A 13,561-nucleotide genomic window follows, 5' to 3' on the forward strand; every position below is an offset into this window, starting at 1 on the left:
CCCAAATGAGGAACAGGAGCTCTCCCTAGTGTGCTGCCTCGCATTTCAGGACCACTCCAAGTTAGGTGGCATAAGAATTAAACCTTGATTTTGCATTCTGAACTTGACTGGATTTTGGTGGTCTCTCTGGGAGGGGGGTCTCTCAACTTGGGAACAACAAAAGAATTTAAAAATGGACTCAGGAGGACTGAGTCAGTAACCTGGGCCAGAGCAGACCTAAAACAGCAAACTCCACTGGAACAAGTATAAGGAAGTAACCGCTGAGTGACTGAGCCAGAGTCAGAGACTGCTAAGGATCCGGACATAAATCTGGGACCTTCAAGGGAGTAGACCTAAGCAAGGACTCCTGTGGGTCTGGGCGTGAGTCTAGGGCTTCTGAGGGAGTGGACAGGAACCAGAGATCTCTGCAGGTCCAGGAGTGAGTCTGGGACATCTGACAGAGTAAGCCTGAGCCAGGTCCTCTGCAGGTCTAAGCGCACCTGAGCCTGGAAACTCCACGGGAGTAGACTAGAGCCAGAGTCCTTTACAGGACCAACCCTAAGCCAGGGGCCTCTGCAGAAACAGATCAGACCAGGAACATTTACAGAAACAAGTCTGAGCTGACAACCTAGGCTAGAGCAGGCCTGAGTCAGCAAACTCCAAGGGAGTGGAGGAAAGCCCGGGAGTGCTGAGTGACCGCCAGGAACACGAAGTGACCAAAGGGGTAACTAAAGCGGTGGCACTGTCTGTACCATGAGGAACAACCATCTGAGTCTTGGATTCACTGGCACCTAGAAGATAAATCAACAGAATCACAGACAGCCCCAACCACACCTCTTAGAGGAAAAGATGAGTAGAAAAGCTAAGAACACACACAATACCACAAAGAGCAACACGACACCAGTAAAACCTAAAGACCCTACAACAGAAAGACTTGAACAACCAAATATACATGAAGCAGAAGAAAATGACCTAAAAAATAACTTCAGGAAAATGTCTGAAACTCTTAAAGAGGAAATGAGAAATCCCTTCAAAGAAATGGAGAAAAAGACAAACAAAAGATTTTGAAGACATCAGCAAATCCCTTAAAGAAAACAAAACAAAAAAAAGCAATCAAACATATGAAAGAAACTATTCAAGACTTGAAAACTGAAATAAAGACAATAAAGAAAACACAAGATGAGGGACTTAGAGAAACAGAAATCATGATAAAACAATCAGAAACCACAAATGCAAGCATGAACAGTATTCACAAGAGATGGAAGAGAGAATTCGAAATGCTGAAGATACAATAGAGGAAATGGACTTGTCAGTCAAAAAAAACATCCAGGAAATATGGGACACCAAGAAAAGGCCAAACCTAAAAATAATAGGTAGAGAAGAAAGAGAAGTTCAACTCAAAAGCACAGAAAATATATTTAACAAAAATCATAGAGGGAAACTTTCCCAACATAAAAAACGATATGCCTATGAAGATACAAGAAGCTTACAGAATACCAAATAGACTGGATCAAAGAAAAAGTCCCCTAGTCACATAATAATCAACACACAAAACATACAGAGTAAAGAAAGAATATTATGAGCTGCAAAGAAAAAAGGTCAAGTAACATATAAAGGTAGACCTGTCAGAATTACACCTGATTTCTCATTGGAGACAATGAAGGCCAGAAGGTCATGGTCAAGAATTATGCAAACACTAAGAAACTATGGATGCCAGCCCAGACTACTATACCCAGCAAAAATTTCAATCACCATAGAAGGACAAAACAATATATTCCATGAAAAACAAGATTTAACAAATACCTAGCCACAAACCCAGCCCTATACAAAATATTAAAAGGAAAACTCCAACCCAAGGAAGTTGGCTACATCAAAACACAGACAATTGATGGTCTCATAGCAGCAAATCCCAGAGAAGGGGGAAATGCCCAAATTAACAACACCAACAATGAAAACTAAATTAGTAGGAGATAGCAACCACTGGTCATTATTATCCATTAATATAAATGGACTCAACTCACCTATAAAAAGGCACAGGCTAACATTGGATATGAAAACATCCTTCTGCATATAAGAAACACATCTCAACCTCAAAGACAGACATCATCTCAGAGTAAAGGGTTGGGAAAAAATATACCAATCAAATGGACCTAAGAAACAAGCGTGTGTAGCTATCCTAATATCTAACAAAATAGACATCAAATTAAAATCAGTCAAAAGAGACAAAGAAGGACATTTCATATTAGTCACAGGAAATATCCATCAAGAGGAAATCTCCATACTGAAGTCTATGCCCCAAATACAAGGGCACCCTCATATCAAAGAAATACTTCTAAAGCTTAAATCATACATTAAACTCCACACACTAATAGTGAGAGACTTCAACACTTTCCTCTCACCACTGGACAGGCCAGTCAGACAAAAACTGAACAGAGAAATAAGGGAACTAATAGATGTTATAACTCAAATGGACTAAACAGACATCTATAGAATATTCCATCCAAACAAAAAGAATATATCTTCTTTTCAACACCTCATGGAACCTTCTCAAAAATTGACCACATACTCAGTAACAAAACAAATCTCAACAAATACAAAAAAAGTGGAATAACCCCGTATATGTTATCAGATCACCATGATTTAAAACTAGAAGTCAACAGCAATACTAATTCCAGAAAGCACACAAACACATGGAGATTAAACAATGCTCATCTGAATCATAATTGGGTCAAGGAAGAAATAAAAGGAGAAATTAAAGACTTCCTAAAATTCAATGAACCACACAACATACCCAAATATACGGGACACAATGAAAGCACTGTTAAGAGGAAAGTTCATAGCAATAAATGATTACATAAAGAAACTGGAAAAATCCCACACTAGTGAAATAACAGAACATTTGAAAACACTAGAACAAAAAGAAGCAAACTCACGCAGAAGAACTAGATGGCAGGAAATAATCAAATTGAGAGCTAAAATCAACTAAATAGAAACAAAGAAAACAATACAAAGAATCTATGAGACAAAGAGTTGGTTCTTTGAGAAAATAAATAAAATAAACAAACCTATATCCAAACTAACCAAAAGGCAGAGAGAGAACATCCAAACTAACAAAGTCAGATATGAAAAGGGGGACAAAACAACAGACCTGGAAGAAATCCAGAGAATCATCAGGTCATATTTTGAAAACCTGTACTCCACAAAATTGGAAAACTTAAAGGAAATGGACAACTTTCTGGATAAATATCACTTATCAAAATTAAATCAAGACCAGATAAGCAAATTAAACAGACCAATAACTGCTGAAGAAATAGAAATGGTCATCAAAAGTCCCCTCTCAAAAAAAAATGGACCAAATGGTTTAAGCTCAGAATTCTACAAGATTTTCAAAGAAGAACTTATACCAATACTCCTCAAATTATTCCACACAATAGAAACAGAAGGAACATTGCCAGACTCTTTTTATGAGGCTACAATTACCCTGATACCCAAACCACAGAAAGACATTACTAAGAAAGAATTACAGACCAGTCTCACTCATGAACATTGATGTAAAAATACTAAATAAAATACTGGCAAATAGAATCCAAGAACACATCAGAACCGACATCCACCATGATCAAGTCAGCTTCATCCCAGAGATGCAGAGATAGTTCAACATACAAAAATCTGTCAACATAATTCACCACATAAACAAACTGAAAAATAAAAACCACATGATCATCTCATTAGATGCTGAAAAAACTTTTGACAAAATACAACATCCCTTTAATGATAAAGGTCTTGGAGAGAGCAGGGATACAAGAAACATACCTAAACATAATAAAGGTAATATACAGCAAGCTAACAGCCAACATCAAACTAAATGGAGAGAAACTCACAGCAATCCCGATGAAATCAGAAACAAGACAAGGTTGTCCACTCTCTCCATATCTAATCAATATAGTTCTTGAGGTCCTAGCTAGAGCAATAAGACAATAAAATAAGATCAAGGGGATACAAATTGGAAAAGAATAAGTCAAACTCACTATTTGCTGATGACATGATAGCTTACATAAGCAACCCCAAAAATTCTACCAAGGAACTTCTACAACTCATAAACACTTTCAGTAATGTAGCAGGATACAAGATTAACTCAAAAAATCAGTAGCCCTCCTGTACACAGATGATAAAAAAAAAAAAGCTAGGAAAGAAATCAGAGAAACAACACCCTTCACAATAGTCACAAATGGCATAAAATAACTCAGAGTAACTCTAACCAAACAAGTGGGAGACTTGGATGACTAGAACTTTAAATCTTTGAAGAAAGAACTTGAAGAAGACACCAGAAAGTAGAAAGATCTTCCATGTTCTTGGGTTGACAGAATTAACATAATAAAAATGGCAATCATATCAAAAGCAATCTACAGACTCAATGCAATGTCTATCAAAATCCCAGAAAAACTCTTTACAGACCTCAAAAGAATGGTACTCAACTTCATATGGAAAAGCAAAAAACCCAGGGTAGCCAAAACAATCCTATACAAAAAAAAACTTCTGGAGGCATCACAATCCCTGACTTCAAACTCTACTACAGAGCTACAGTACTGAAAACAACCTGGTACTGGCATAAGAACAGACAGGAGGACCAATGGAACAGAATTGAAGACCCAGATATTAATCCACACACCTTCAAACACCTGATTTTTGACAAAGAAGAAAAAAAATCAAATGGAAAAAAGAAAGTATATTTAACAAATGGTACTAGCATAACTGGATATCAACATGTAGAATAATGAAAATAGATGCATATCTATCACTATGCACAAAACTCAAGTCCAAATGGATCAAAGACCTCAACATAAAGTCAGCCACACTGAACTCATAGAAGAGAAAGTGGGAAGTACATTTGAATGTATTGGCACAGGAGACCACTTCTTAAATATAACCCCAGTAGCACAGACAATAAGAGAAACAATAAATAAATGGGACTTCTTGAAACTGAGAAGCTTCTGCAAAGCAAAGGACACTGTCAGTAAGACAAAAAGGCTAACTTCTGACTGGGAGAAGATCTTCACAAACCCCTCATCAGACAAAGGTCTGATCTCCAAAATATACAAAGAACTCAAGAAACTAGACACTAAAACTCTAATTAACCCAATTTAAAAATGGGGTACTGAACTGAACAGAGAATTCACAACAGATGAACTTCGAATGGCCAAAAGGCACTTAAGGTCATGCTCAACCTCCTTAGCAATCAGGGAAATGCAAATCAAAACAACTTTGAGATATCATCTTACACCTGTCAGAATAGCCAAACTCAAAAACACCAATGATAGACTATGCTGGAGAGGATGTGGAATGAGGGGAACACTCATCCATTGTTGGTGGGAACGCAAACTTGTGCAGCCACTGTGGAAATCAGTGTGGCAGTTTCTAAGGAAACTGTGAGTCAACCTCCCTCAGGATCCAGCAATTCCACTCTTGGGAATATACCCAAGAGATGCCCTAACATACTACAAAAGCATTTGTTCAACTATGTTCATAGCTGCACTATTTGTAATAGCCAGAACCTGGAAACAACCTAGGTGCCCCTCAATAGAAGAATGGTTAAAAAATAAAAGGTGTGGAACATATACACATTAGAGTTTTACTCAGCGGTAAAAAAACAATGACATCTTGAATTTTGCATGCAAATGGATGGAAATAGAAAACGCTTTACTGAGTGAGGTAAGCCAGACCCCAAAAGAGGAATATGGTATGTATTCACTCATATATGGATTCTAACAATAATTAAAGGTCTTTGAGCCTATTATTCGTGATCCTAGAGAAGCTAAATAAGAAGGTGAACCTGATGAAAATCATGTAGCTATCCACCTGGAGATTGGAAATAGACAAGAGTCCCAGGTAACCTCGGGTGCATGGGAGGGGGTGGAAGGGTTGTTGGAAGGGGAGAGGGTTAGAGAGAAGGGAGTAGGGGAGGAATGGGGAAAGCTCGGTGGACTGGGATAGGGGGGAGGGAGGAAGGATGGATATGGGATCAGGGAAGAATATATTTCAACTAAGGGAGTCATTTTAGGGTTTACAGGAGACTTGATTATAAATGGGATCCCAGGTCCAAGGAGAGATCCCCAGATTGCTCTCTGGACAGAAGAGAGAGTGCCTGAAACGGCCTAGGCCCATAACCATACTGATGAATATTTTGCTTATCACCATAGAACCTTCATCTGGCGATGGATGGAGATAGAGACAGAGACCCACATCAGAACACTGGACTTAACTCCCTAGGTCCCAACGAGAAGCAGAAGGAAAGAGAACGTGAGCAAAGAAGGCAAGACCAGAGGGAACCTTCATCCGACAATGGATGGCGATACAGACGGAGACCCACTTTGGAGCACCGGACTGAGCCCTCCAAGGTCCAAATGAGGAGCAGAAGGATGAAGAAAATGAAAAAGGAAATAAGGACTGCGAGGGATGCGATCACCCACTGATACAAGGGGACTGATCTAATGAGAGTTTACCAAGGCCAGTTGGACTGGGACTGAACGAGGACGCGATCCAACCAGATTCTCTGAATGTGGCTGGCCCGGAGTCTTTCTGAAAAGCCATTGACAATGACACTGGGACTTGTTTCCTCTGCATATACTGGATTTTGTGGATCCAGTCTGTCTGGACACTCACCTTCCTGGACCTGGAGGGAGGGGGGAGGAACTTGAACTTCCCACAGGGCAGGAAACCCTGACTGCTCTTAGGGATGGAGAGGGAGGAGGAGAGGGAGTGGGGGGAGTGGGAGGGTGGTGGGAGGAGGGGCGGAAATGGAAACTTTTATAATTTAATAAAATTACTTTCAAAAAAAAAAAGAAAGAAATTGGTCATCAAAAGAACAAATAACCCAATAAAATAAATGGAGTACAGACCTAAACAGAGAACTCTCAAAAGAGGAATCTAAAATGGCTGAAAGACACTTAAGAAAATGTTCAACATCCTTAGTCATCAGAGAAACGCAAATCAAAACAACTCTGAGAGTCCATCGTACACCTGTAAGAATGGCCAAAGTCAAAAACACTGATGACAACTTATGCTGGGGGGGGGGGAAGGGAACACTGCTGCATTGCTGGTGGGAATGCAAGCTGGTACAGCCCCTTTGGTTGTCAGTGTGGCGATTTCTCAGAAAATTAGGAAACAACCTTCCTCAAAACCCAGTAGTACCACTTTTGGGTATATATCCAAAGGATGCTCAATCATGCCAAAAGGACAGGTGCTCAACTATGTTCATAGCAGCATTGTTTGTCATAGCCAGAACCTGGAAACAACCTAAATGCCCCTTGACCGAAGAATGGATTATGAAAATGTGATCCATTTACACAATGGAGTACTACAGAGCAGAAAAAAATAATGACATCATGAATTTTGCAGGCAAATGGATGGAGCTAGAAAACATCATTTTGAGTGAGGTAACCCAGACACAGAAAGACAATTATTACATGGACTAACTCATAAGTGTCTTTTAAACATAAAGCAAAGAAAACCAGCCCACAAACCACAATCCCAGAGAACCTAGACAACAATGAAGACCCTGAGAGAGACATACATGGATCTAATATACATGGGAAGTAGAAAAAGACAAGATCTCCTGAGTGAGTTGGGAGCATGGGGACCTTGGGGGAGGATTGAAGGGAGGGGAGAGGTAGGGAGGGAAGCAGAGAAAAATGTAGAGCTCAATAAAAAAGAATGAACTCAGAAGGAAGTTCATGAACAATTTTATTAGAGTTTGAGAGAAAACACAGTAGAGTTGAGGGAGAAATCTGCAGCAGCCAGTAGGGGAGATGGAGAGAGCATCCCCTTTCAGATAGCCCTGGAATAGAAATAGCTTACTCAGAAATAAAAAGAGCACCTCAATGTTGGAAGCGGACTAGTGAGCCCCCAAAGATCACAGCCATGCAGTACATGCTTTTCTAAGCCCCACCCCCTTCATCCTGTTTGGATTTCCAGAGCTCTGTTCAGCACATGCTCTGTTTGTCAGATGATGCCAGGGTCGAGAAGGGTTTCCAGTGTTTCCCTGCTGGCTGGCTTCTTACTCTTGCGCAGGCGCATTAATCTTGATGAAGCTTTTCTAGGCCCCACTTTCCTGTCACACTCCGGAGATGACTCACTCAGCCTTTCTCCTCTTCCTTCATTAAATCCTCCAGCAGAGGATCCTCCCTGTTCGCAGACAGGAGGACACAAATGACGACAAAGTCAGGCATGGCCCCACAGTCAATTTGATCTTCGGGCGGAATTTTCCAAAGCTCACCACGCCTGGCAGGCCAGCACTTCCAGCACCTGTGTGGCACAGGGCCAGGAGGAGGAGGCGGCTGTTTTCTGTTCTTTTTTTAAATATGGAATGCTTCATGAATTTACATGTTAGCACAGGAGCCATGCTAATTTTCTCTGTACTATTTCAACTTTGGTATGTTGCTGCCAACGTGAGCACAGGGCTATTTGAGTGCCCAGCTATTGAGAGGGAAGTGCCCATTGGTCAGGTACTGACCCATAAAGTAGAACCACATATTACGAACTTTTGTTTTATTTTAAACACTCAGGTATTAAGTCGTTAAAAGCTAGCAGGCTCAAAGATCACTGAATGGGCCCCATCTATGTACCTGTTAACATACTAATTTTATCACAATTGTCCTTCTTAGAATTTAAAATACCGTATCAATAAAAATGTTTGTAAGAAAACATTTGAAAAACAGAAAAATAAAAGGAAAGGAAAATGACTGCCCAGATGAGGAGCCATAGCTCGGCGCATGCCGCTGAGCCCGTTCCTTCCCTTCTGCGTAGCTGCTCTCCTCTCACAGCTCGGTGCTTTTAAGGGTCTCCACGCTCCCTTCCTAATGTCTGCCCAATATTTGGATCATGAATAAAAAACAGAAGTGCATGGTTAATACTGACTGCCAACTTAATCAGATCTAGAATGAGCCAAAGAACAGACCTCTGGGCCTGCTTGTAAAGTCTACTATAATGGAGTTTTTAGGTTAACTAAGATGGAAATTACCTAACTTCGGGCAGCTCCATATCATGGAACAGGGACCAGCCACCTCATGCTCCTGGTGCTGCACCTTCCCCACCATAATGGGCTCTACTTTAAATTGTAAGCCATACACAGTAAACAGTTTCTCATCAAAATCGCTTCTCATAGTGTGTTTGGGTACAGCAACAAGAGAAGTAGCTAACACCACAATCATAAAAGCACTCGCTGTGGCTGGAGAGGTGGCTAAGCGGTTGAAAGCACTGACTGCTCTTCCAGACCTAGGTTTGGTGGCTCCCACTATCTGTAATTCAAGTCCTAGTGGATCTAATGCCCCCTGCAGGCCTCTGTGAGCACCACACATATGCATTGCACAGACGTACATGTAAATAAACAATAAACTTTTTAAAGCATTCTTACTTCAATAGTGATGAAACATCTGCTGTGTCTAGAATACACATAGTTATCACTGCAAGGGTCATCTGTGCCGGAAGCTTCCTTTAATACTTCGGGTTGTCTATCTTGTGAGTCAGATTACAGGTTGGGACTTGTGGAGCTCAGAGACACCTCCATGAACCACTGACCCAGTGGTGTAACATAAGCATTATTTTAAATCTTTGCAAATTTGCTTTAGTTCATTCTCATTTGTGGAACTACTGTTTTAGGACTTATTGTCTAGCTTTTGACATTCAGGGTTACCAGTTCTGGAAGAAAACCTAATTCCAAATCTTTTGAAGCAGATTTTTCTCACACACAGGAGTCCTATGTGATTGTTCTAAACTCGATTTTCTTCAGCCCGTACCAGGATGGCAAAATACTCAGAACACTCACAGCTTTTCCTCTAATGACCAGATACTGTTTCAGAGTTTACATTTCTTAATGCTTTAATTGTGGGATACTGTGGCTGTGGTAAGAAGTGACACCCAAAACACCTGTGTGCTTGGGTCTGTCCCCACTAAGAAATGGTTGGATCCTGAGTACTCTGACCTAATCAATGGGTTGGTCAGTGTCCATAATTTTGTGGTACTATTGAGAGGTGATAGAAATGGAAATGTGAGAGGAAGGTCTCTCTCTTAGTGAGAGGAAGAAGATCTCTGGGGCAGTTTTTGAAGTGTACACCTTGTCCCCGGCTCCCATCCTGTCCCTCAGCTTCCCCTCTGCCATGAGGTGGACATCTCTAGTATTTTGTGCCTTCTTGATCTTCCTGTTCTGTCCTCCTGTGTCAAAAGGAGTAGAGACAACTGACCATGGAGCAGTGGTTCTCAACCTTCCCCCTGCTGCAGCTCTTTAATACAGTTCCTCATGTTGTGGTGACCCCAACCATAAAATTATTTTCATTGCTGCTTCATAAGTGCAATTTTTCTACTGTTATGAATTGTAATGCAAATATTTTTTGGAGATACAGGCTTGTCAAAGAAGTTGTGACCCACAGGTTGAGAACCACTTCCAGAGACTAAAACCACAAAGCAAAATAATGTTTCCCTCCTTTTAAGTTTCTTTTCCTATTATTTTGCCAAGGCAATAAAAAACTAAGATACCCAATGATAATCATAAACTCCTACGGTGCAGTCTGCCATCCCAGCCATTTTCAGGTGTGTAGCTCGGTGGCATGAAGAACAGCATTGCTGTGTATCATCAATGCACACCACCTCTAGAACTTTCTCATCTCCTGAACTGAAGCCCCTCGCCGACTAAAACTCCCCATCCCTTATCTCCAGATGCCGCCTCCCAACACCCAGCTGTCTGTGTTTGAATCTGTTGCTTTAGGAGCCAGTGAAGGTAGAACCAGACGGCCTTTGTCTTTTCCTGTGGCTTATTTTACAGAGCACAGCGTCCCTATGCCAGCGATGCCCTACGGTGTACAGGACCAGGTTTTCTTTCCCCACCCACTGAGGGAGAAACTCTGCCTCTTCCCATGTGGGGATATATATAACGGAAAGGGCCGTGGTGCCCACAGGTGTGTATACTCTTCAGGGCTCTGCTGTCAGCGGGCCTCAGCCCACACGCAGGATCGCTGACTCACACCCATACTTGACTTTTAATGAGCAGCCGTACTCTTCCGATGGTGCAGGACCATTTCATACTCCCTGCCCTTTCCCAGATTCCTGCTATCATTGTTTGTGTTGTGGTTGTTCTGTGTAGGTACAGTTTGGTTTTTTACAGTACTGAAGATCAAGCCAGGGCCTTGTAATACAAAGTAGGTCTCTACCACTGAGATAAACATCTAGCCCTTTTATTTCCTTTGCTTTTTTTAATAACAGGTGTAAATTGGCTATGTTTAGCTTTAGATATTCTTTATAAATTACCACATTCTGTCCAAGCACTTTAATCTTCTGGTTTTGTTTTAAAGGTCTATAGGCGTCTAGAAAGCACAAATTAGCTAATAAGATTATACATGTCTGTCTCTATCCCAAGAAAAGGAGAGAATGAGAGAGATCCCGTGTGTGAACGCAAGCACCCTGGACTCCATGCCACACCCTGCCCATGGCCACCTGTCCATCTTCGCTGATCCAGGTCACACCTCTCTGCACCACCAGCTGGCAGGCTGCATTATACAGTCACCATGACAACAGTGAATCCAGGCCAGCAGCAACAGGATGTTATGTTTCTTGTCTCCAGTCAGCCACAGCAAACACCCAGGCGTGCAGCCCTTGGACGGCCTGCCCTGCCCTTTCCTAGACCTAACTGCACTAGAAAAAACTGCCAAATACTGTCTCGCCCCTTACATCAAGACCTGAATATCTATATTTACATTTAAATTGCTTTTCTTTCCCAAAGAATGGAAAGCTATTATCTTAATAATGTGCCTATCACTGAGGGTTAGGAAGGCGAGCTGGGGTTAGGGAAGGAAATAAACTGAAGAATGAATGTGGTTCCCTTCCAGACTTGCTTTCTGCTGAGGGAAGGGTAACAGTTGTGGCTGTCATTTTTTGGTACTGTGTCTCTGGTTACACTAAACATACGTGCATACACGCGCGCACACACACACACAAACACACATACATTTTGTGTCCTTTTTGATCAGAGCTTGGTGGGTTCCGACTGATAAAATATTTTTAAGATAGTATACTCAATGATTTCTCCAAAAAAAAGGAAGAAAGGAAAAGAAAAGAAAAGAAAGAAAAAGAAAGGAAAAGAAAAGAAAAAAGAAGGCAGGCACAATGTACAATTCAAGGAGCAAGGAGTCTGGAGTCGTGCCAGATGGTTGGCCACATGGTTGGTAGGATCCACACCTGGCCTGGCGTCGCGTTCCCCCAGAAAGCAAACACAAATCAGGGCTGGGGACAGTTGGCATCCTGCTCTCCTTCCTTCCAAGGGCCAGTGCTGCCCTTCCCTGCTGGCTCTTGCTGCCTTCTCAGACACACAGACAGCTCTCCCCCACCCTGAGATTCCTGACCAAGGCCACAGGGCTGGTCCTCTGCATGACTGACCAACAAGCACCTGGTTTAGTGTTTCAGCACAGACAAAGCTTGGCTCCTGCACTCAAGGACGGGCCTGCCCTGGACCTGTCCCCAAGGCTGGTGACGTCTCTGCCAATCAAGCCGCCAAGAGACACCTGTGGCTAGGCAGGGTCATAGAAGAGCACCCGTGCCAGCTCAGATGCCGCAGCAGCAGCAGGACACTTCCCCTCCCCACAGGCAGTAAGCTTAGAGGAAAGGCTTGGTGTGCCTCCCTCTCCATCCTGCCTCGGGTTTCTGGGGACCACTGTATACCCAGCCTCACTCTGTAACACACAACTGTGACCTTCAAAGCATAATGTCCACCCCTCCTGTAGTTCAGTGAACTTCCAAGAACTGGTTGCCCACCAAACAAGACACAAAGTAGTTTCCTTTATTTGAGAAGTCCTTGGTCACTTCCTTCCCTGCTGACAGCCACTCAGCCAACCCTTCCAGGAGCTGGCTTTAGGAAGGACTTCCTGTGAGATCAGCCTCAAGACATGAACACAGAAAATGTGCAATCATCAAGCACAGGCTGGGTATGTGGGGCAAGTAGGGCTAGTGCTGAGGAAAGCCAGCACCCTGAACTCACGCTCAGCCTCTCTTCCCTACCTCAGAGTCCACCATCAGCCATGCTCCTGCGTCCTGCTACTGAGAGAACAGCCTAAACTCAGGGAATGAAGCCAATGGCTCTGAAACACACATCTGTGTGTAAGATCTCTCCCTATCGAGAACAGCCAATGACAAACAGTTCTGCTGCCCTCTTCAGAATACACATCCCCCTAGGCTGGAGGTCCCACTCCTACTCACAGCAGAAGGAAGAGACCAGAGCTTCAGTGCCCCATAAACCCACACTCACCGTTCACACAGGCCTCCGACGATCCACACAGGCCATCCTCAAACAAGCAGCCTAGATAAGAAAGACAGAAGAGGAGTCAGTGACAGAGAAACCACGGACTCTTGCGGCTTTCAGACTCCCATGCAGGTGCCTTGGGTCTACTTCATCATGATGGTACTAGGTTATTCTGAAGCTATTATAACGGATCTGAATGATCTGACCAAACTCTTCATCAGGAGGATGCTTGGCATGCCCTGTGTCTTGAAGGCCACATCAGAAAGAGCCCACATCCTTGAAATGATCATCTATGCAGATGTG

General features: G+C 42.5%; 1 protein-coding gene and 1 pseudogene across 2 annotated transcripts in view; both read right to left on the reverse strand.

The window, feature by feature from the left end:
* Positions 1 to 13,561, reverse strand: part of Ptprn2 (protein tyrosine phosphatase receptor type N2) — a 733,386-nt gene that overhangs the window by 641,731 nt on the left and 78,094 nt on the right. The window contains exon 2 of one of the 2 annotated variants that reach the window (XM_048437696.3): positions 13,265 to 13,315. The exons of the other annotated variant lie outside the window; for it this stretch is intronic. Within the exon in view, the coding sequence (XP_048293653.3) occupies positions 13,265 to 13,315 (51 nt within the window). The remainder of the gene's footprint in view (positions 1 to 13,264; positions 13,316 to 13,561) is intronic. 2 annotated transcript variants of the gene reach the window in all.
* On the reverse strand, positions 8,331 to 8,430 carry LOC125402921 (U6 spliceosomal RNA; annotated as a pseudogene).

Source organism: Myodes glareolus, chromosome 11 (assembly GCF_982192425.1).
Source record: "Myodes glareolus chromosome 11, mMyoGla1.1, whole genome shotgun sequence".
NCBI classification, from domain to species: domain Eukaryota; kingdom Metazoa; phylum Chordata; class Mammalia; order Rodentia; family Cricetidae; genus Myodes; species Myodes glareolus.